This window comes from Lactuca serriola, chromosome 5 (genome assembly GCF_051521515.1).
Source record: "Lactuca serriola cultivar US96UC23 chromosome 5, Lser_US96UC23_V15, whole genome shotgun sequence".
Taxonomy (NCBI): Eukaryota; Viridiplantae; Streptophyta; class Magnoliopsida; order Asterales; family Asteraceae; genus Lactuca; species Lactuca serriola.
The window spans coordinates 95280248-95305370 of NC_136412.1; the positions used below are offsets into that span (position 1 = coordinate 95280248).

The following is a 25123-nucleotide window of genomic DNA, read 5'->3' on the forward strand; positions in this document are numbered from 1 at the left end:
CCCAAAATCCAAAAACTTTGCATTTTTTATCCTTTTTGGCAAAAAGGGTCATTTTAACCCATGGAATAGATTTATTTGCCTTTTTACCCAATGTTTTGAGAAATTTACCATTTCAATCCCTTAAAACACATTTTTTTCACAATTTTTGGGCCTATGCGCCGAATAGCCCAAAGTTTGGCCCAATCGACTACAATTTTCATTTCTAGTCCTTTGAAAAGCATAATATTTATAAAAGCTTCTATTTTAATTGTTTGGAATCTTTTGGTCTTTATAAAAAAACGTAAATGACAATTTTTCCCCAAACTTTTGCTTATTTGACAAAAATAGCCCAATAATGAGTTGTATGTTGTAACTTGTTTATTTTAACCCTTATATGGTAGATTTTCTTAACTTGTTAAGTGTAATACTTCCTAGATCACATAGTTTTCCTCCTTGAACTATAGATCTCGAAATCCCTGTCATTTTTGGCATACATATATCACATAAACACAAAAATCACACATAGCATACAAACACACATAGATCTATACATTTTACTTGTATTCTCCCCCATAAAACATGTGAAAACCGAAAATAGAGGGGTATGAACTCACCTTTTCTTGTTGGTCACGGTTTTGAAGAAAAAAATGGAAGAAAGTGAGGCGATTTTCGGCCCAAGCAACACCTTGATGTAAATCTCGAGTTTATGGAGCTTCTAAGGAGTAGATCACGAAAATTGTATGAGTTAGGAAGAGGTTTTGGTGAAATAAAGAGACTAGGTTATGGATCTAATCAACAACTTACCAAAGATGATGATTCTTATGGAAGAACCCTCTTGAAATGTTCCAAGATCTCGAAATTAGGATGGAGAAGAGGATGTGCTTGAGAGTATTTGAGATGAAATTTTGAAGAGGTGTGTGTGTTTGATTTTCAGTTGAAGGGAATAAGAAGAGGCGATAGGAGAATTTGTGACGTGATACATGCATGGAATCATGAGAATGGTGCATGGAAGTATGGGAATTATTTCATGGATGCCCAATATGTAATAAGGAGGTGGCTAACCCTCCTTATTTCATTGATTTCTATTTTTTTTTGTCTTCCACTTGGGCCGAGAGAGAGAGAGAGAGAGAGAGAGAGAGAGAGAGAAGAGAGGAAAGGATTTGGGCCTTTAGTGCTTAAGTCCCATAATGTGAAGCCCAAATTACTGGTTTTCGGCCCATTGGGCCATTAAGAGGTTTTATGGCCCACTTTGTATAAAAGAATGAGTTTTATGGCCCATTTGGGCTAATTAAATTTGTTATGACCCAATAAGGGTATTTTATTTCATTCTTGGCCCATTATGGCCCAAAGTATTAAAATAAATGAAAGTTGTAACATCCCAAAATTTCGACCCAAAAATTTTTGTTTAATAATTACTGAAAACTTCATGTCAATATCATAAAATAAAACCCATATGTCAATAACTCAAAACCATAGCAAAATATCATGAGAAAACTGTATCAAGACTGTATCAAATCACATCTATGAAAAACTAAAACAACTCCCAAGACAAACTGAAGCTGTGGTGTGTGCGATGCCATCAACCCGAGCCCTTCCCTTTACTTGCGGAAGTACCTGAAACCAAAACTGAAACTGTAAGCACAAAGCTTAGTGAGCTCCCCCAAACTACCACATATCATACAATAACATATAACACATACTGGGCCTTGCCCACTGCATCGGACCGAAGGCCAAAAACTGCATCGGACCAAAGTCCGGAAGTAACCAGGGCCTTGCCCTCTGCATCGGATCGAAGTCCAGAACTAACTGCATCGGACCGAAGTCCGGAACTGAATGGGACCTTGTCCCCTGCATCGGACCGAAGTCCGGAACTAACTACATCAGACCGAAGTCCAAAAACTAACTGAGCATAACATAGCATAGCATAAACATATCAAATAGCATGAACACATAAACTGCATACTGCATCGGGTCGTAGCCCGGAACACATAACACATAAACACTATCTGAGCCACGAAGACATCAAACAAGCAAACTACTGCATCAAACCGAGATCCGGAAACTACTACTAATTAAACGGGCCGACATTATGGCCTTAGACCCGTTCCTATTGGAAGGAAACTCACCTCGTGATGCTGACTGCTGAATTCCCGAATGAGAAATCCCTGACTGCTGCTCCGGCTGCTTCCCAGCTATAATGGGAAATAAAATACTAAATAAGAACAGGGATTCCTCCACGGGTAAAATGACCATTTTACCCCTACTATGGTGTGGGACACAAACATGGCCCAAATTCTTAATTCCTTCTAAGTCCATCTATGGCCCCACCATAGGCCCACTAATGGCCCAATTTGCTATATTGGGCCTAGAACCCTTTTATTGGGCCCTACTTAAGCCCAATACTAATCCTTGGTCCTTAGCAACTGAATTCTGATGGGCCATAAAGGCCCAAGGACCCTAAACCTGAAACCCAACCCACACCGAGGCCCAACACTCGAATCCCAAACTGGTAGTGTACGCGGGGCGTACACCAAGGTACGCTGAGCGTACCGGCTGCTGGCTTGTACGCGGCGCGTACTTCCTTGTACTCCCAGCATACAACTCTGTTAAGCCAACATCTCATTAAGTGCTTAATAATCCGATCCAGAAGCTACAAATCCAGATCCTAAGCTTATTCCATGACTTAAGCCATAAAGTTGCTTACTTGATGGCTTACAAGTCTCATAAAGGCTCAAACTTCCACAAATAACATTCTACTTCCATAAAACTAACTAGATCTCATGCATGGTTCCATATAAGCCACAAAGATCGAAACTTTACTGCTATGGGGACTCTTGAGCTTCAAGGATAGCAATCCCAAGCTCCAAAAACGAAGTTGCAATATAAAGGTCCTTCCTTTGGACCTAAAAGGTCCAAACTTCCAAAAACTCCTAGATCTAAACTTACAAGAGGAAAGTTGGAAGCTTTATACCTCTTTTGAATGCCAAATGAAGGAATAATCCCAGATCTATGAGCTCAAGGTGCTCAAGTTCTTCTTCTTCCACTTCTCTTCTTCTCCTTCTTCACAAAAATAAGCTCAAAGATCAAACACACACAAACAATGAGCAAAAAGGGACGAACTAGGGTTTCTCTGGAGTGAATGATAAGTGAGGAGGCCAAATGGGAGGCTATAATGGGGTTTAAATACGCCTCAACCCCTAAAATTAGGGTTTGCCACCTGGTCGCGTACGTTGGGCGTGCCATAAGGTACGTTGCGCGTACGCTTAGCCTCCCCGCACTTCATTTAATCAGTACGCCCAACGTACAAGGGGGTTACGCCCCGCATACGGCTTATGGGCTGCTTACACTTCGACCCAAAAAGAGGTCCACTCTCAATAACAATTCAATTATAGCCCAATAAATAAACTGAGGAATTAAATAAATTTATACCTCGAAAACGATTGTTACAAAAGTGGGTCCAATTAGAACCAATTTAAGAGTTATAAGCCCAAAATAGTCAAAATTGGAAGCATATTGGCCCATTAGGCCCAATAAGGAAATCCTTTTCCAAATGGACTTAAACCGGGATTTATAATGTTTCCAATCTTTACTTGACTATTAGCAGTGTTTGTAGAGAGTATTTGATGAAACTTTGGTTGTTATTGAATAAGCATCATACATGCTTTCACATTTTTGGTTCACAAATGTTATCATTGTTGTTGTTACAAAGCATAGAATTTCTAGTTGTGACAATCTGGTATGATGCGATTGAAAATGATGGAGAAATACTAATTTGCAGCCATATAGTTAATTTAAAATTTAAAACACAAAATTTACAGCTTAATACACAAAATTCACATGTAGAGGTGGCTCTTGTTATGAGGAAAAGGCCAACTGTGAAGCCCACTGGAAAACCTGGTGATGTGAACAACATGAAGCTGGGTTAAATCGACTCCACTAATCTTACTGTCATGTTTACAAGTGACGAAGGTGAAAAGTTCTTGTTCGCTCTTGTTGATAAGCATTTGTTCTCTACAGCCTACTTGGAGCATATTCTTGATATTATTCACTGCTGTAAGCAGAACAGAGAGTCAGATAAGAAGAATTTCACAGACATGATTCGGTGGTATATCACTTTCCGTTAAACTATGTTGGCCATTATACCAAACGTATTCAAGACTGTCAAGAAATTTTCAGTTGCTCAACCGAACTGAGCTCTCGGCTCCATTGACGCAAAGGGGGAGATTGTTGGGTATTTAGTGTTGCGTCATGGGCTCATTTTTGTATATCCGGATTGGGCCTGTCCATCCGTGATTATAGATTAGGGTTATGTTATTTATAGTGCATGCATGTATGCCTTAGATACGACAGTCATTATTATTATCATTATTGCTTTATAACCCTAAACACCTCTACAGTCAAAGTTCTTAATCGATCTCTTCTGAGGTGTTAAAGTTTAATCATTCGACACCAGTTAAACCATTCCTATGTTCTTTATTGTGTTATCTATTACGTTGTCATTTTATTATTCTGCTTGAATCTATCGATCTTTAAGGAATATCATTCCAACAGATGGATTTTTTGAGTTCACAAATATGAGTTGGAAACTCAAGATGAGCATAGCCTGGAGGTTGAGACATAAAAACTTCTTCATGGAGAGTACCTTTCAAAAACGCATTTTTGATGTCTAGTTGTCTCAATGGCCAATTATGTGACAGAGCAATAGAAAGTATGGTATGAATGGTCATTGGTTTTGTGACTAGGCTAAAGGTATCAAAGTAATCCTGCCGTATTGTTGAAGAAAACCTTTTGAAACAAGGCGGGTTTTGTATTTGTCAATGCTACCATCAAGTTTGCGTTTGACCCGGAAGACCCATTTGCAACCAATAGGAGTATGGGAGGTGGGTGGTACAAGTTCCTATGTTTGGTTTCCTAGAAGGGCATTGAATTCCATGTCCATGGCATTACACCATTTTGGATCCTTGAGAGCTTGGGTATGTGTGGACGGTTCAAGAGTGGAAGGAATTAGGTGAAGAGTGGTGGAATTAATGAGAAGATGATTAAAGTATTGGGGTTTTGTTGCAATGGTGATGTGGCGGAAAAGGACTGGTTTGATGATGACTGGAGGTTGAGGGAGGGGGTAACGAAGGTGATTGAGGTGATGAAGGAAAAGATTAGGTAGGAGTGGAGGAGGGCTCATCAGTGAAGGATGAGTGTGAGGCCTCATTAGTGGTTGTGAGAGTCCTTGTAGGTATGATAGGTAAAGGTAGGGGTTGGACAACGAGTTAGTGTCTGGAGGTGGTGGATTAGTAGGTGCTGGTTGCGAGGTAGCGGAAGTGGTAAGGAAATCATCTGTGGTAGGCAGAGATGAGATTGTAAGGGAAGTAGAGTATAAGGGAATGTGTTTTCAATGAACTCAACATGTCTTGAATGGTAAAGTTTATGAGATGTGAAATCATAACATCTATAGGCAGATTTGGAGGGATAATAGCCAAGGAAGATGCATTTGGTGGAGCGGGGTTGAAGTTTGGTGGATGCATATGGGTGTAGCACAGGGTAGCATAGGCAACCAAAGGGTTTAAACTTGTGGTAACTTGGGGCATGCTTGTATAGTTTTTGGTAACGTGATTTGAAATCAAGGATAGAGGTAGGTAAACGATTTATAAGGTGAACTGCAGTTTGGAAGGCATGTGACTTAAAAGTTAAAGGTAATTTTACATGGTGTAGTAAAGAGAGACCGGTTTCAACAATGTGTCTGTGATATCTTTCAACTATTCTGTTTTGTTCAGGAGTGTGAGGTGGAGTGGTGAAGTGAGAGATGCCTTGATTTTGTAGATACGTTGTAAGTGCAATGTACTCACCACCATTATCTGTAAATAAAGATATTAGAGGTGTTTGATGATATTTTTCTACCAAAGTTTTGAATTGAGGAAAGAGAGTAAAGACATCTGACTTTCGTTTCATGGGATAGAGCCATGTATATCGGGAGTAGTAATCAAAAAAGATAACATAGTAACTGTATCCATCATTAGATTGTTGAAAAGGTCCCCAAACATCTGAATATATAAGTTGGAGAGGTTTGGAAACAGAGAAAGAGTTGACACCAAATGGCAGTCTATGACTTTTATTAATTGAACAAGCATCACAATGAAAAGATAATTTGGACATTTTTTTGAGAATCCAAATTAAGACTTCTAAGAAGTTGCTTGAAAACTTTGATAGGTGGATGCCCAAACTTGTGATGCCATGAGAGAAGTGAATCTGTGGAAGTGGTAATAGAGTGGATTTGAGGAAGTCTTTGAAAGGAGTTGATAGTTGCATAGTAGATGTCATTAATGTTCACTCCCCGCATTAGGCACGCCCCCGTACTCAGATCCTTAACCAAGAAATAAGAGGGGAAAAATTCAACAGAAACTCTGTTAGATTTACATAACTTGGCAACTGAAACAAGATTGTTGTGTAATTTCAGAATGTAAAGAACATCATGCAAGTTTCGTGAATGAGAAGAAGTAGGAATAGAAGAGTGACCAGTGTGAGAAATAGGAAGACCTTTAACATTTCCTAGGATTATATCATCGGGGCCACTGTATTCTGATAGAGTATGAAATGATACAGGGGTGCAAGCAACATGGTGAGAAGCACCACTGTCAAACATCCATGGTGGTGTTGATGAAGTTGGTCTGGCAGATGAAGTATTCACTGATGGTGAAGCAAATGATTGCATAGAGATGGTGATGTGATTTTCTTTTAGAAAACGAGCAAGTTTCCTGCATTCTTTGGTGTCATGGCTAAAGATTTGACAAAACTGACAGCAGATACGAGTGTCACATGAATTGAAGTTATTTCCATTCGCTGGACCTTGAAATCGTGACTGTGTGGGTCCAGCATTCTGAAATCACTTGGAGTGACGATTATCATTGGTGGGTGGCTTAGAATTGTGTCGAGATTGACTCCATTGGGTATTGTTGACTGTGGCTATAAGTGGTGCAGATGAAGTATCCTTGAGTGTTCTTTCATGGTGAACAAGTTTGTCAAATAGATCAGGGAAAGTAATTGTTGTATCAGGAACTTTGAGAGCTGCTGCAATGTGTACATAATCTTCACCAAGTTGACTCAAGATGTGAACAACAAGATCTTCTTCATTCACGAGGCTCTGAGCAAGAGCCAATTCACCTGCGATGTTTTTCATCTCATGGAGAAATTCTGCTATAAGGCGAGTTCCATTAGGGTTATTAGCCAGATGAGATTTAAGGGAGATAATTTTGGATCGAGAGATGCTAGCATAACTATCAGTCAAACACTAAAAGGCTTGATAAGAGGACTCAACAAAGGAGATGATGGGTTGGATTGTATCGGAGCAGCTGCCTAGTAGAGCGCCAAGTATGATCTGATCTTGGTGGAACCATGGGCGATACGCTGGATTAGGTTTCGTGGGTCAGTGGTTAGAACCTTTGACGGCACCTCACCTAATCCATCGACATAATCGTCTAAGCCAAGACCGATTAGGGTTTCCATGACTTGTTTTCGCCATATAGAGAAATTGGTGGCAGTGAGCTTGATAGGAAAATGAGTGTGTGTGGTGACTTCAATAATTGTCGACATTTTGATATAGGAAAATGAGTGTGTGTGGTGACTTCAATAATTGTCGACATGTTGATTGTGATAGAGAGGTATTTGGATCAAAATAGAACTCAGAGGATTTATGAACGCTCTGATACCATATAAAGATATAAAGTATGATTGAAAGGATATCTCAATTTAATGAATACGTGCCTTTAAATAGGCTAAATACACAGTTAGATGAAGCCTCGTATACAGGAAAAATAATAGGATCTACACTATAAATACAACAGAGATACTTGACTAAGTATTTACATGTGATTGTAATCACTTAAGGTGACCCAATGGATCCGGGTGATCCATTCTCCTTGATAAAAACATCATAAATCGTCCCTGTGGTTTCTCCAGATCCTAAGTTTAGTCCCCGTGGTTTAAAAATATCATAGATGGTCCTTGTGCGTTCCAAACTTTCGACGATGGGTCTTTATTGCTAACTCCGTTAAGTTTTTTCCGTTAATTGAAAAGAATTTTCGTCATTTCACTATCATAGGGACTATTTACGATGTTTTCACTTATTTAAAAAAATAAAAAAATAATATGTAAAAGTTTTTGTTTTGCCTCTAACTTAGGGTTCTTCGTGTTTCTCTGTTAACATTTCGTGGTTTAAGTAGAAGTAGAAGAAAATAATTTAGATATTCTCCTCTTTATTCTTCATTTCATATCGTTTCTAGGTTTTCGTTTCACTAATGCTGGAGTGAAATCGTTGATTTGAAAAATGGGGATTTTGAGTTCAAAAGCAAAGACATATGAAGCTTTGCGATTATGCAAAGAGAGAAAGAAGTTCATCAAACAAGCAATTGATTCAAGGTACAATTTAGACATATCACATGTTATTTATGTTGAATCCCTTCAAAACATAGGAATCGCCCTTCATAAATTCGCAGAAAGAAAAGTAATCTTAAACTCATCTTCAACCACATATGCCAAGAAACCCCCACCGCAATCTCCACCACAGATTGACCACAATGGTGCCACCGGTGGCGGTGGCGACCAATGGGGTTCTCCATCTCTATCTCCGCTGCCAGATGTGAGCTTAAATTACATGAAATCAAGTGGGGATAGTGTTGTAACAGTTAATGTAAACCCAGCGAAGATTAGTAATTGCAATAAGATTTATGTAGACGATGTTGAAAATCCGTCATTCACGAATAGGTTTTTGTTTTCCTAGCTTTAGAAAACACAACTTATATTTTTGTTTTCCTTATCAAGGTTGATAACCGTTTTAAGTTTCTCTGCTCACAGATCGTCAATCTGAACAAGTTTCTGTTTGGTGGTTTTACATGTACGGTATGTATTTGATAAAATGCATGAGTGAAATCTTGAAACAAGAATGATGTTTAAATCCATGGTTTGGTTAATTGTCGAAATGTTTCATTTCAAATGATGACATGGTTGTGGATGAATATGATATTATGAACCTCAAGCTGAAAAATTGATGGATTTAAGCTATTTGATCTGCATTGAAGAACCATATTTAGATGCTACTACTGATGATTTTTCACTTCATGAAAGCTTACTCTTTGAATGTGATGAACTTAGCTAGAAATGTTGTGGAAATGGATTTCCCAAAGTTTAAGCATATCAATCTGTTTCATTTTTAGCATCGTTCTAAACTCAAACGATGGATGAGGTTTGGCGTTGTTGGTCTGTAGAAGAAATAGTGAGGATAAGAAGAAAAATGTAAAGTAAGAAGTAGAGTTTGCCATGGAAGAGATTTAGATTTTCCAGCCACCGTTGGTGGTGGTCAATTTGGGTTGAATTGAAAGTGGAAGAGATGAAGATTGAAGAATAGGTATTTGAAATTGTTTCAATGGAGTTGAGGTACATTGTGAGTTGGAGTAAGTTGGTTTGTGTCAGTGTCTACTCATATTTCAATATGTATCCACCAAAATTAAGAAACGGTGAGAATAAAAAGAAAAAAGGAAAGTAAGAAGTGGATTTGATTATGGGTTTTAAGGATTTTGGGAGGATGGATATAGAAGATGAAGATGGCGATTCTACACTTTCAGAGAGAGAGAGAGAGAGAGAGAGAAATCGAGATAGAGAGGGGGAGGGAGGGAGGGTGTGACATCCCCATTTTCACGGCCAGAAAAGACCGATTTTGTTTATGCTTTATAAAAATCAGAGTACCTCTTTTAATAAAAATGTTGCGGAATTTGTTCCTAGTAAAACATGATAAATACGTTATCAAAGCGTTTCCGAAGAAAATTATTTTTATTAATTTTAAAACTTTTAGGGTGTCATCGTGAATACATAAACATAAGCATAAACAGAACTTACATTCATTATCAATAATGATTTATATCTCCTTAATCTCTCAGTGTAATGTGACTTCATATCAACACTTGTGATATAAATAAACTGAGTGGATCAGGTTGAGAAACCTGGTGAGTACATAGGGTTTTCAACCCACAATAATATAATTATTATGTTTAAACATCAAACAATCAACCTAATTACTCATCCCCATTATCTTCTTTACTCTTAAGGATCTACCCTAAGAATCGGCTATTCCTCGTTCATTTATTCCTAAGGATCATTCTAAGGAATCGACACTAAGTCCATCATTGCCATGGTTTATACAATAGGAACTAAGTCTGCATAGTCGCCAAGGATTAGACACCAAGTCTGCAAGGTCACCAGGGTTTAGGCATCAATTCTACATGATCGCCAAGGTTTAGGCACTAAGTCTGCATAGTCACCAGGGTTTAGGCATCAAGTCTGCATGATCAACAAGGTTTAGAGTACACCAGGTAAACACATCGTTCACAACACCTACAGGTTGCGAGCTTACTAGTGTTCCACTGGACTGTCTAGAATAGTCCATGGTTGTCATCCATACTCTGCTAGATGACGGGGCCAACATTTGAGAACAAGGCTTCTCACATCGTCCACTTCTCACCCTTACTTCATGGTCTATATCACCTCTCAACTCATCATCCAACTCATATTTCATCTACCCATGTTTTACCCAACATATTATGTAGATATAAATACATATACAGTTTAAATCATATAAAACTTGTATAAAATTGTTCATCCAGCATAGATAGCAATTATACAGCACACATAGCACGTAGTTAATATAAAATACTTCATATCTCTGTGTAAGATGAAAGGGACCATGCACTCACTTGTAAAGGTGGCGATTCTGAACTCAGACAACGCTTCGCTTCTTAAAAATAATTTCATTCGACGAAACCTAGTATTATTACCACTAGGTTTTAGTCTAATATTTACTCTGACTAATTATTAGTCTTAGCATTATTATTATTATATAAGCGTTTAAGCAATATTTTCCGACCACTATGTAAAGACAGGGGCCAGACATAAAACACCGGAGGGCAGGACCATTTTGGCATATAACACTTCTGAAATCCAACAACCCTATGCGGCCCTTTAAATCAGATTCCCTGTACCGCGAGTAGTTAAAAAGATATTATTACGACGTTTATACAAGTCATAATAATAGCCCAAATATTTATTATAAGTTCATAATAACAATACTAATTTTAAATATAAGCTATATTAAAATATGATAAGCATAAATTACTTACAAGGGGGTTATAGCTAGGAGTCGGGCTCTACAGTGGCAAAACTTTGTCGTTGAATCTTTCTTGGAAAGATTCCTGCAGCGCTTCAGCGCTCACCTTACTATACTAAAACTACAGAAAGAGAAGTTGAATCACGAGGGACCGAAATGCTTAGGGGATAAGAAAAGAAAGACTTTTGAATCAAGAGAATGGTGCAAGAAATATGAGAGCCCAAGGCTCTTATTTATAGTAATTGAATTTACAAAAACTACCCTCAATAATTACTTAATGACCTTATAGTTATATAAACGACTAATCACCCCTTCATAATACTATTTTAAATAGATTTAACGATATTTATACTAAACTAATGTCGAAAGTACTCAACACTAGTCTTATAATAACCGCATCGTCGATACCTTTCTAATGATATATACATATATATATATATACATATATATATATATATATATATATATATATATATATGTGTGTGTGTGTGTGTGTGTACGTATATATGATTTATACTTTATTTTAATACATAAATATGTTATTATAATTTGTAACTCGTTCATACGAACTCCATTTTTGATGTTCTTTATATCCACACATTGGTATTTACGAGTACTACAACTTTCATTTATACGCCGTCAACTAATTCTCATTCTATCTCAGATTTACAAAACTGTATCAAATTTATCGCGCTCGAAGAGTAGGGACCAAGTTCCATACATATCTTTAACATACAAGCTCTACTCTCGACATTATTTATATCCACACGTAGGTAAAAACAAGATCTAAAACTTTCATTTAGACTCCGTCGGCTAATTCTCGACCGATCTTAAATTTAACAGTAGGAGGAGATTATATTGTTAAATATCCGCGTAAAATTCATAACTTCTACATACGGACTCCGTTTTCGCCTGTCTTTTTACCGTTGAATTCCTATTAATAAGATCTTCAACTCTCATTTAGGTCGTGTAGGCCAAAAATCGCTCGAACTAAAATTCGAGTTTCGCGTCGTTCACTACTATGCCAAATGTTAGAAAATTCATAACTTCCTCATACGAAGTCAGATTTGGGCGTTCTTTTTATGGACGCTCTCAGTTTAACATATTATACGACTTTTGTTTAGATCACTAAGGCTAAAAAGCCCTCCATCGTAAATTCACTATTTACGTCCCCCGGTGTCGTGTCGGTTTTATCGTAAAACTTCGACGGACCATAACTTATTCGTTATAACTTGGATTTCAGCGTTCTTTATATGTACGGAACCCTCGAGACGTATTCTACAACTTGGTTAAGATTATTTATTCTAAATAAGCTTTTGTCGAAAAGTCGTTTTCGACCCCTATTATCTCTAAATTAACTAGCCCGAATCTATGAGCGTTACGGAGGGAAGGAGACCCCTTTGCATATATATATATATATATATATATATATATATATATATATATATATATATATATATATATATATATATATATATATATAAAATAAGTAAAAACATCTTAAATGGTCAAGTGTTAGTGAAATGACGAAAACGTCTTTTAGTTAACGGACAAAACTTAACGGAGTTAGTAATAAAGACAAATCGTCAAAAGTTTGGAAAGTGTAAGGATAATCTATGATGTTTTTAAACCACGAAGACTAAACTTCAGATATGGGGAAACCACATGGACCATTTATGATGTTTTTTTCTTTATTTATCATTGTTTATGTAGTTTAAAAATCTATTAATATTTTTTAATTTGTATCTGATATATAATTTAATGTTGTTTCTTTTGATGTTCTGTTCATTTAAATTATACAATGATTTTTCTCATGTTTTTTAATAAACAAATTAAATTATATACTGATCGTTATCCGAGTTCTTGTTTTAATTTGTTTATTCGAAAAAAAACATAAAAAAAACATTATTTAATTTAAACGAACAAAACGTTAACAAACACGATTAAATAATATATTCAAATAAAACGTTAAAAATATTAATAGATTTTTAAACCTCAAAACACAGATAAATAAATAAAGCAATAAATAATAATAATAATAATAATAATATTATTATTATTATTATGATTTCATATAATTTAGATAACAAATTTAAAAAAATAAAGATAATTTTATTAATAATCTATATTAATTCTATTTAAAAAAAGATTTATATATATATATATATATATATATATATATATATATATATAGTAATAATAATAATAAATCGTAAAAAGAAAATGAAAAAAGAAACAAAAGGGTAATTTGGTCTTTTTATATGGAGCAAGGACCTACCGTGAAATATTCACAAACCATAGAGATGTAACCTATGAAAATTTAAACTTAGGGTGGACGGTATCATAGCGGTTTTAGCAATGGAGGGGTTGAGCAGGGTTGACGAGGGAGGATGAGAGAGATCGGCGGGAAGAGAGCAAGAAAGAAAGAGAAGGGTTTGCGGGTTCAAGAAACCTCTGGAGGTTGGAAGCAAAGAAGGAAAATGGGGAAGCCGGGTTGAGAGGGATCCAACTTCAGCGGGTTCAGCAAGATCACGACTCCCTCCACCTTTGGTTTGGCGGTTTCAGCGGCTTCAGCAGGTTAGACGGGAACGATTCCATCTACCCTTAGAGAATAAAAGTGAAAATTCAACCAAACCATAGGGACCATTTCTGTAATTTACTCTTTTTAAAAATACTCAAATTAATTTTTCCGGGCTATTCTTAGCACCTATTTGTGTGTGATAATTAAATTTACAAAATCTTAATTTTTGCAACTTGTGTAATGTATTTAGATTTCACATTAATCATTTGCAAGTAGGATTCCGATTAATGAATTGCCGTTTAAAAAAAAAATTAGATTTCACATAGCTGTGAAATAATATAACGAAAACAATTAAATTATTGAATAATCACAATTTTAATGCCATTTTATTGAATATGATAGTGGGAAAGAGCCACTCACATGTTAGTTTTATAATAATTTTGCAAGCTGGCATTATTTTATAAATGAACCATCAATAATGTAAGAGAGAAGAGAGAGAGAGAGTTTGAGATGACAAAGACTTCAAAGTTTTATATATTGCTAGGCAGTGCAAGTTAGCTGGCAATTAATTATTTTGGATATGGAACCATGAATTATGTAAGGAGAGAGGGTTGACTAACACCTTAGGTTTTTTATATTGCTATTTGTTAGGTCCCAATAGACGCAATATCTTATCTTTCAAACAGATCTACTTTAATTCTTTGCAAAACCTTACTTTCCCTTCGTATTTTTGATCAAGCATCAAAACTATGGCGTTTCTAAAACAGTTTGAACATCTTAGAATACCACTAGCTGATCTAATAGCAGCAACCAACAGTTTTTCAAAAGAAAATTGGATTGGGGGAGGAGGATTTGGACAAGTGTACCAGGGAATACTCGCTTCAAAGGGGAATACGACGGTGGCTATAAAAGTTTTAGATCGTTCATTTGGTCAAGGAGACGGTGAGTTTTGGAAGGAGGTCATGATGCTTTCAGAGTACAAGCATGAAAACATCATCTCCCTCCTAGGTTTTTGTGATGAGAAAAGCCAAAAGATCCTTGTATACAAATATGCATCTAGGAAAAGTCTTGATGAACATATCGAAAACAAAGAGTTAACATGGGCTCGACGCCTTAAAATATGCATAGATGCGGCTCGTGGACTTGCATACCTTCATAATCCTGCGGGGACCCAACAAAGACTATTACACCGCGATATTAAAAGTTCCAACATCTTACTAGATGAAAATTGGAATGCCATAATAGCAGATTTTGGTTTATCCAAATTTGGTCCTGCTAACCAGAAAAACACATTTCTTTTCACCAATAATACTGTAGGCACGGTTGGGTATGTTGATCCACAATATATGGAGGATGGAGTTCTAACAAAGGAGTCGGACGTTTACTCTTTTGGTGTGGTGTTGTTTGAAGTTTTGTGTGGAAGGTTGTGTATTGTCAATCAGGATGGGCGTCAATCATCTCTTACTAGATTGGTTCGAGTGCATATCAAAGGTAACAAGCTACATGAAATTGTTTGGTGCAACATAAAGGATGACATACATCCCGATTCTTTAAAAGTTTTTGCAAAAATTGCTTATCAATGTTTGAAGAGAAACCATGAGGGACGACCACGAATGGAGGTTATTGTGCAAGAACTTGAAAAATCCCTTAAATTTCAAGTGAGTTGCATCATTTATCTTTTTTAAGTAATCATCTCATTCCACATCTACTTTTCATTGTAATGTTTTATCTACTTTTGTGTAGGAGGCTTTTGATCAGGCTAAAGAAGAAAATTCAAAACAAAAAAACACCCTTGTGGATTTCAAGGAAATCTGTCCCCCGGGAGGAAGCAATTTGGTAATTCTGTACACAACAAGCGTCAAAGGGATTCGAAAGACTTCTAAAGATTGCTTGAGGTTTCACTCTTTACTAAAAAGTTTAAAGTTTTTATACCAAGAAAGAGATATAGCGATGCACTCGGATTTCAGAGATGAACTATTGCAAATGTTGGGCAAATCAGCAGCAGTGCCAAGCCTGTTTATAAAGGGTAGGTATATCGGTGGAGCAGAGGAAGTTTTCCGGTTGCATGAGCAGGGAAAATTCCGGTCACTCCTTGCTGAAATACCACTAAACAAATCTGAAGGGCCATGCAAAAGGTGTGCTGGAGTGCGGTCTGTAGTGTGTCGTAAGTGTAACGGTAGTCATCTTATGAAACTTGCCGATGGGAAAAGAACGACGTGTACGGAATGTAACAAGAATGGGCTAATAAAATGCCCCAATTGCTTCTAAAGTAGATATATTTTTATGTCTTGGAGTCCCATTTGTTGTATGTTGTTTGATATATTCTCATGTTCATCTGTATATTTCAAATTCAAGACTCCACATATCATACAGTAATCTAGTCTGATTTTTATAGAGCATCCGCCTCAAGACATGTTAGTGTCCTAGATTAAATAGACATATCGGAGTACAATCTCTTTTCCTTAAAAGCCTCTTTTTGAAACAAAATTGAGAAATCTACCTATTATATAACTATTTTAGCTAACAAAATGCATTTTTGATCATTTCTATTAATAACTTGAAACTAATTGCAAAAATGTATCAAAGTTTTGATATGCTTTTAATATTAATTTTATGCTGTTTTTTGAGGTTCTTTGAATTTGTTGGTTATGAACTAAACGGCTGACAAAATGACAATAACTTTAGATATGATTAGTATATAGTTTTTTTAATCATTTTCCATATTATATAATTAGAACGAACCATGCTTGTTACTCTATTCTTCACTAACAAATCACCACAAATAATGCTATTTCGTTGTTTTGTCCATGGATACTCAAAACGTACATATGTATTCTCTCCAATAACATGGATAGGATTTTATCAAGTTAATGGAATTTTATTATTGTTGTAAAAACAATCATGTATTATCTTGACTTATGGATATGCGGTTGGACATCTCGGTATGAAATATATTTTTTTCTTATCATGAAAGACAGTAAAAGCTTTTATTTTATTTTTTGGTTTTCGGCCTTTCGTTTTTGGAATCTCCAGCAACATCTATGGTGCGTTTGTTTATAGAAAATTTTTCAAGAAAAATGAAAATTTTGTAAATGTGTTTGGTTCGTTAAGTTTCCAAAGTTTCTAAGAAAATGAAAATTTTCAGTTTTCAAATTGCATGTAAATTAGAAAAGTATTTTTTATAGTTTTCTAAAGTTTTTAAATTTCAAAGATGGAAAATAAAAACTCTACGGTTTCTAACCAAATGTGTTTTCTAAAATTCTTATTGAAAACTGAAAAAGAAAACTCAACTCTATTTTTTGAAAATATTTTTTTAAATAAAAGCAGTTTTTCATAACCAAACGTACCCTTAATGTTTGGTCTTAGTAATCATATATGGCTTTCGATTGATTGAAGAATAGTGAACGATGATTGTAGAAGAAAATTTCAATACAAATTTAAAAGAAGGTGCAATAAATATATACATAGCTAATTAGAAGTACATTCATAATCTATAATAATTTACAAAAAGTAACTCCGAATATACTAAATTACATAAACAATCTAACCTCTTACAGGTAGGTGAGCGAAAATCGAACCCCATTTAAAAATAACGAAAAAACAACATAAATCGATACCGATAAACCGAAATCGAGACGAAAACCAACGTTGCGATTTTGAAATTAAAAAAAAAAAAAACCGTAAAATTCTTCAAATAACCAAACAACACAAAATTTAACAATATTAAATAATTATATATAATATTTAATATTCAGTTAATTATAATTTAGTTAAATTTGATTCGATTGTTTGAAATCTACTCTAATAAACAAACATATTTTTTTTGTCACATATCATACTCTAATTCATTTGCCACATGTCATTATATGGTTATTTTAAATTAGTTTTTGTCCACATATCATTTTTTTAGTTTTTTTATTTTATTAAATCCATATAATATTTAAATGCAATAATAAATACATATCAATTTATTAATTGCTTTTTTAGTTTCAAAATTTATAAATTAAAACATCATTCTTTTGTTTATTTATCTATATTATTTATTTAAATTAAAAAAAAAATATTTTAATTTTAATAATTCAATATTTCTTTTATTTTTCTTAAAAATTTAAACTTCTTAAATGTTTAGAATTTATATTTAATTTTTTTATTAAATAAACCAATGTAACATTTGAGTCTTATACCTGATAAAACATATTAAAAGTGGATTGGCTAATACCAACTTGGTGTTTGGCTTAGCTTCTTAAAGCCCAAAAGTCCTTTTTGGAAAAGTTACAAAAAGTCAGAATTTCCTAACTTTTCCAAAAAATTGATTTTCGTTGTATAAAAATTTCAAAAGTAGCTTTTTAAAACTAGTTTACCAAACATCTTTTGTTTTTTTTTTTTTTTTTTAAATGACTTTTGACTGAGAAAAGTTAAACCAAACACCCCCAAATGTTTTGATTGTTAATATGCATATATATGACATTTTATAGGAAAAGTTAGAAAGAAGAGAAATTTAAGAACATCGTTAAGAACATAATAAATTATTATTATTATTATTATTATTATTATTATTATTAATAATAATAATAAGAAAAAGAAAATAATGAGTTTCATGGCTAGTATGGATGCATATTGTGAACTCAGTTATAATTTTATACTGGAAGTGAATTATATCATAGCTAAACAAAAAACAAGGGAAAACAAAGGACTAAGAAAGAAAAAAAAAATGTTTGTTTTATGTTTGGATTTTTTTTTTGGTGGGAAATCGCTAGCAAGAAGCAAAGAAGGGGAATCTCCATTTATAAATAGGCTCAGAAGTCAAGTTTAAATAAATGGGTTTTTGTAAATCTGGTTTAAATCAGAGATAAATCTTGTTTTTTAAGTCAGTTTTAGGTTTCCTTCTTGGTTGAGCTCTTCTTATATGGTTTGAATTTAATTGATTTGGACCTAGTTTTACCAATTTTTAAGCGAGTTTGTTCGGGGTTTAAGTTTTATAGTAGAGTTGGTAGAACTCATTTTTGTAGAGAGTTATTGGTAGAACGTTGATTTGGAAAAAGTTGCACAAAACCAATGTGGTTAAAAACCATTACCACGCAACCACATGAAATCGATCAGCATAAAATAACCGCATAATCTTAGTACTACATTAACCGCACCATTAGGTATCTAAAATTTAATAACAACATTTGCGGTTAGTGGTTTGATTTTGGCTAATAACAGCATTGAATCACAATATGCTCACCCCTACACCAACCACACCACACATACAAAAAAAAAAAAAAAAAAAAAAAAAAAAAAAAAAAAAAAACTCTAGTGTGTAAAATGTGATCCAGTTTGTGTTTAGAAACAAAGAGTTGAAAACAAATAGGTGGCTATGCTTGACGGTAGATTTCAGAATGCATTTAAGTGCAAAAGAGCCGTAAAAAAATAAATTTTTTAGACTTTATTTGTTTGAAATTGATAGAAATTGCACACTTAAATATTTGTTTGCAAATGGTGTTGAAATTTGTCTTCGCGTCGAGGTATAAGGATAGGGGGAAAATGTTTGGTTCATGACATGATCTCAACTCATTCGTTTGGGTTAACTATCTTCGGATCAAGATTAATGGCCATGGTCTGTTGATGTTTTGGGGACTCCAAAGTGAGGTCTACAAGAAAACATCTAAAGCATGTCATGATTAAGAGATTTGAACCGACTAGATGGAATACTTGTGTTCTTAAAAAGGTGAATATGATGGCTTGGAGAATGAAAGAATGATTATTGACCGAGTTGCTATGAAAAGTAATTTATTCAATATGGGTATTGATTTCGAGTGTATTATATGTCTGATTTGTCTTATTCATTTTGAGAATATGGATTCTACCATGTAACAATGTGAGGTTGCATATTCTCTTTGGCATTATGTTAGTCGTTGGCAGGATATTAAGCTTCCATTTGTATCGTTTGTTAAAAGTAACTCTCATGGGTGGATACGGTCAAGATGTTAGTCCTTAACATGAGTTCTAGTTTGGAACGATTTCTTTCCTATTTAGGTGTTGTTTTGTGATATTGTCATATTTATTCATATATTTTGTGCATTATCTTAATATTTTTAGCTACAATATGCTCAATTAAGGAAAAAAGGTGTTTAATACGTTTAAATTATGTTTTGTAACAGCGAAGACATGCTCGGGATTAAAAGGAAGCAAAATGTGGAGCTAGAAGGAGGACAAATTGGATTAAGTCATCCAAAGTCAAATTACAATTAACTATGATGTCCCACGTCGTGGACATTTGCTTTCCACGCCATGGCGAGAAGAAGATTCGCGATCCAGTTACTGCCTTGGAGAATATGCGTTTTTAATGGGTGCCACGGCGTAGGAAGCAATTTTCAGAAACTATATATTGATCGATTATGCCTTCAACCCTCACTTATGCATTAAGTTATTACCGACTTTTGAAGACCAGAGACATCCCTTAGAGGCTTTAGAGACCATAATTCGAATGAGAACTTGGTTTTGAAGAGATCTAAAGGCAACATTACTTCTAATCACTTAATTGCTTTATTTTAATCATGTTTTGCAAAGTTAATGTTGTTTCTATCTGTTCATTTCCAGTAGTTATGAGCTAAAAAGCCCTAACTTTCATTTAGAGCAGATGATCTCACTTTCTATGTGTTGATTTATTGTATTTGGATTATGGTTTAAGTTGCTTATTCATTATGATAGCTTGATAACAAACCTTTTATGTTAATGATAACTTATTTTCTATTTATTGATGAGTTTTACTGAGACTAGATGATCTATCTAACTTAGTATATTTGTATCTTATGATTTTGTGATTAACAAGGTTATAGGACTAGTGTTTTGACCAAAAACCTAGGGTTAAATAGAGAAGTTGGTAAATTAATGTGGAAGTTAATATGTGATGAATATTCATGCATTACATTGATATTTATAACCATTTATATCAATCATAATTTCCATGGCCAGTATTTCATAACTCAAAGTTAATACTAGTCCACTTGTTCGTTTTTCCACTTGATCATTGAATGAATAAACTTTCTAAACTAAAGGATTAGTCTTTTTATCATAATTCTAATCAATCTTGGGATCGGTAAGCAATAATACTTTAATCCATTGTATTATCCATGAAATCAACCATAGAAGTTAGTGAATCGCATCTAAACGGAAGTCTCTTTAAAATCTTGTATTAAAAACCGTTTTTTGTTTCTTTTTAACTTTAAATTGCTTTTTAGTTGCAAAACCAGAAAACCCCCTCTCTTTAGATAACTTATATGTTAATGATAGTTGTCCCCTGTGTTCGATACCTGACTTACCTGAACTATTATGTTATTCATCTAGGTATACTGTCTATTGCGTGTTAGCTAGTCTAAATTGGTTTGGTTTAAAAATATATAACCGGTATATAAATTGTGTATCAAGTTTTTGGCGCCGTTGTTGGGGAATGACTTATGATAGTTTATTTATTTTTCTATTTGTTATCGATCCTTTGTATGGAATTTATTTCATACAATCTTAATTTTCTGTTATGTTTTTAAGTTCTATGTGTATCAAGATTTATGTTCCTAATGTTCCAAATGAATTCGATGTTGCTTCGAATGCTTCCAGTAACTTTCAAAGGAGCAGCAAAAGACTGGATTTAAGCCACTTCCACCTCGAGCCATACAGACATAGGCCAACCTTCGAAAAAAATTCATTAAGCAGTTAAGCCCACCTTCAAAGGTTTCAAGGTTGAAGAAGAACATTGCTAATTTTCAACAAAACGATAGAGAATCTTTGTATGAAGCGTGGGAGAGATATAAGGGAATGCTAAGAAATTTCCCTCAACAAGACCTTAACATACAACAAGAAGTGTCGATTTTCTATGATGGGGTAAATGTGACCATGAGGCATCTCCTTCATTCTCAAGGACCCATAACGAAAAAGAATCCAACTGCAATTAAGGATTTAACAGAAGGTTTGTCAAACATTCAACGAAATATCACAACCCTTGGTAGGATACAGCTAGAGGAAATACGATTAGCAATGTAGCGTTAGAAGACTTGGCATCGATAATTGCAAAGTTAGATACTATGGACCAGTGAATCATTCATGAAGATGGGTAAATCCATGCACACAATTCAAGTGGGGTGTGATTGTTGTGGCAGCCTACACTTGACTAAGGATTGTGACCTCTACGAGAATGGAAATACGAAGACTCAAGCTTGTTTTCAAGTGGGGATAGATATGACGAAGAATGGAGTAAGCCCAAGAAGCAATGGAATCCATCTTACGAATACATGAACGAAAAAGAAGAAAAATAAAGGCAAAAAAGATGTGTGTTCTATCAAAAAGAGCAACCCGAGAATGAAAAAAAGTAAATTTGAGACCATGCTTGCATGGTTTGTAACCGCTTTTGAAAAGAGACATGATGCCAAGGATGCTATACTCAGAAATCAGGAAGCCTCGATGCACACATCAAACAACAAATTGGGCAATTCTTGAGGCTATTTAACGAGTGTCTATTGGGCACACTTCCAAGAAACATGAACCCAAATCCAAAAGCACATATCAAGGTCGTGACAACAAGGAGTGATAAGATTATTACGCCTTTGATTCCCCTATCTAACAATAAATCGGATGAGATGCAGACATCGACAAAAAACAAGAAAATAGGTGCTTTACAGTGTTACATGATTATGAAATATGGAAAATACATGTAAAAGTCTCTTTAACTTAATAGAGAAACAGACACAATATGCATATATAGAACAACTTGGAGGTGTTTTACAACCCAATTATCCAAATAAAATGTGCAAGCTTGAGAGGTCCATCTATGGACTCAAACAAGAATCTCGTAGCTAGAAGATGATATTCCAAATATGATATTTAGGACTCGGTATGGCCATTATGATTTCCTAGTTATGCCTTTCGGATTGACAAAGACCCCAACAATGTTCATGGATCTCATGAATCAGGTATGCAAACCTTATCTAGACAAATTCATAATCGTATTTATCGATAACATATTCATATACTCACGAACCAACGAGGAACATGACCAACACTTATAGTTAATCTTGGAACTGTGACGATGGAAAAGTTGTAGGCCAAATTCTATAAATATGAGTTTTGGATTAGAGAAGTACACTTTCTAGGGCATGTGGTCAGCACCAAAAGGTTCTATGTTGACCCTTCTATAACTTAAGCAATCAAGAATTAAGAAGCGTTGAAACACTAACAAAAGTATGCCATTTCTTAGGTCTTATTGGCTACTATTGGAGATTTATTGAAAAAATCTCCAAGATAACCAAACCCCTCACAACATTGACACAAAAACAGACAAAGTTTGACTATGAAGACAAACAAGGGGTTGTTTTCTAGAAACTAAAGAAAATGTTGTGTAGTGCACTAATCCCATCCCTTCCAAAAGTAACAAAAGACTTCGTCTTATACTTAGACACGTCACATCAAGGGTTAGGATGCATATTGATGAAAAGGGACAAGATTATTTCTTACACGTCCTGACAACTCAATGTGCATGAGAAAACATTCACTACGCATGATTTTGAGCTGGGAGTAGTAGTGTTCACTTTAAAGATTTGGAGACATTACTTGTATAGTATTAAGTGTACCATTTTCACTAATCACAAGAGTCTCCGGTACCTCTTCGGCCAAAAAGAACTCAACATGAGGCAACGAAAGAATGGTTGAACTACTAAATGATTATGAATGTGGCATTCGTTATCATTCTGGGGAGGAAAATGTCGTGGCAGATGTCTTCAGCCGAAAAGAACACATCAAACCATGTCTGGTATGGGGTCTAACAATGACTATCCATTCAAACCTTACCGCTCAGATTTGAGAATCTTAACTCGAGGCTCTAAAAGAATAGACCATCGCAGGTGAAGGTTTGCAAGGGATGGATAAATAATTCGAGCTTATGGATGAAGGAACGAGTTATTTTATGAACCAAACTTATATGCCAAAGTTCAATTAGATTAGGAGCTTAGTCTTGGACAAAGCTCATAGATCGAGATATTCCGTTCATCTAAGCTCCTACAAAGTGTATTAGGATTTTAAGATATTATATTGGTGGCCAAACATGAAAGATGAGATTACCACTTAGGTGGGAAAATGCCTAACATGTTCTAAAGTCAAGGATGAATATCATAAGCCCTTAACAACTGGAAATACCTAAGTAGAAGTGGGAACAAATATCAATAGACTTCATCACAAAACTACCTAATACATTGAAAATGTTACAACACTATTTGGGTAGTGGTCAATTGCTTAACCAAGTCTACCCACATCCCACCAATCAACAAAATAGATAAGATGGAGAAGCTAACATGGACTTATCTAAAAGATATTATCAAACTACATGAGGTACCTATATCTATCATCTCTGACAGGGATAGTAGATTTACCTTATGCTTCTGGCAATCACTACAAAAATATTTGGGAGCCCGACTAGATATGAGCACAACATATGATGGTCAAAGTGAAAGAACCATTCAAAAATTCGAAGATATGCTCTACTCTTTTTTTATTGAATTTGCGAACGCATGGGATACTCATTTAACTTTGATTGTGTTTTCCTTGAATAATAGTTATCACACTAGTATTATAGTTGATATGTGCATATTTAATCATTTATTTTGTATAATATCTTAATACGTTTTTTGGCTATTTTGTCTCGATTTATGAACAAATGGTACTTAATTATGTTAAAATTATATATTCAGCTTTAAAGACATGCTCAAGTGAAAAAGGAAGAAGAACTAGCAATTGGAAGCTTGGGAATTAAAGTTTGAAGAAATAAGGCTTAAAAGAGGAAGAACTTGGCGAGTTGTCCATCAACTCGACGAGTAGGAAGGAAGATTCGCGAACCAACAATGTCTTACCGTACACACCATACACACGATTTAAGTAAAGAACTTGTCGACTCGGTCTATGGACTCGACAAGTCGGTACGTAATTATGAAAATTCTTATATATCGGTCATTCCCAACACCTAAACACTATTTGACGACTTTTAGATACCTTTGGCAACTCATTGGCGATTAGAAGCATTCTGGAAGCTCTGGATTTTGAGAATTCGACTTAGACATCAAGTTTTTGGCGTCGTTGTCGGGGAATGACTTTAATAGTTATTTTAATTGCTAGTATTATCGATCCTTTGTGTAAGATTTATCTTGCACAATGTTACTATTTTCATTAATTTGTTATTAAGTCTATGTTACTAGCTTTTCTGTTTTTAAAATTTTCGTTTTTAGTTTTCTATGTTAGCCTTGAACTCGTCAAGTCCAGTTGAAGCAACTCGACGAGTCGATGCGTTTTTCAGTTTCATTTTCCTAATTTGTTTAGTTCGTCTTACGTGTGTTTTTTGTTTTTCTTTCAGGTATTTTATGACCCGTGGATCAAATACACTTTTGATCCCACCACTTGAAGACCCATAATCAGCTTTTAAGAAGAACAAGGATAAAACCGTAGGAGAATCTACAACCCCA

At 34.9% G+C, this 25123-nt stretch overlaps 1 protein-coding gene and 1 non-coding gene across 2 annotated transcripts; one reads left to right on the plus strand and one right to left on the minus strand.

The window, feature by feature from the left end:
• Positions 1 to 14216: 14216 nt before the first annotated feature.
• On the plus strand, positions 14217 to 16037 carry LOC145052808 (putative serine/threonine-protein kinase PBL28). The gene is made up of 2 exons (XM_079000694.1): positions 14217 to 15301; positions 15387 to 16037. Exons 1-2 carry the CDS (start codon positions 14393 to 14395, stop codon positions 15909 to 15911), a joined length of 1434 nt encoding a protein of 477 aa, XP_078856820.1. The 5' UTR covers positions 14217 to 14392; the 3' UTR covers positions 15912 to 16037.
• Positions 16038 to 21359: 5322 nt separating this feature from the next.
• LOC145056000 (small nucleolar RNA R71) lies at positions 21360 to 21466 on the minus strand. Its single transcript, XR_013685542.1, has one exon. It is a non-coding gene; the product is annotated as a small nucleolar RNA R71 (small nucleolar RNA).
• Positions 21467 to 25123: the final 3657 nt, after the last annotated feature.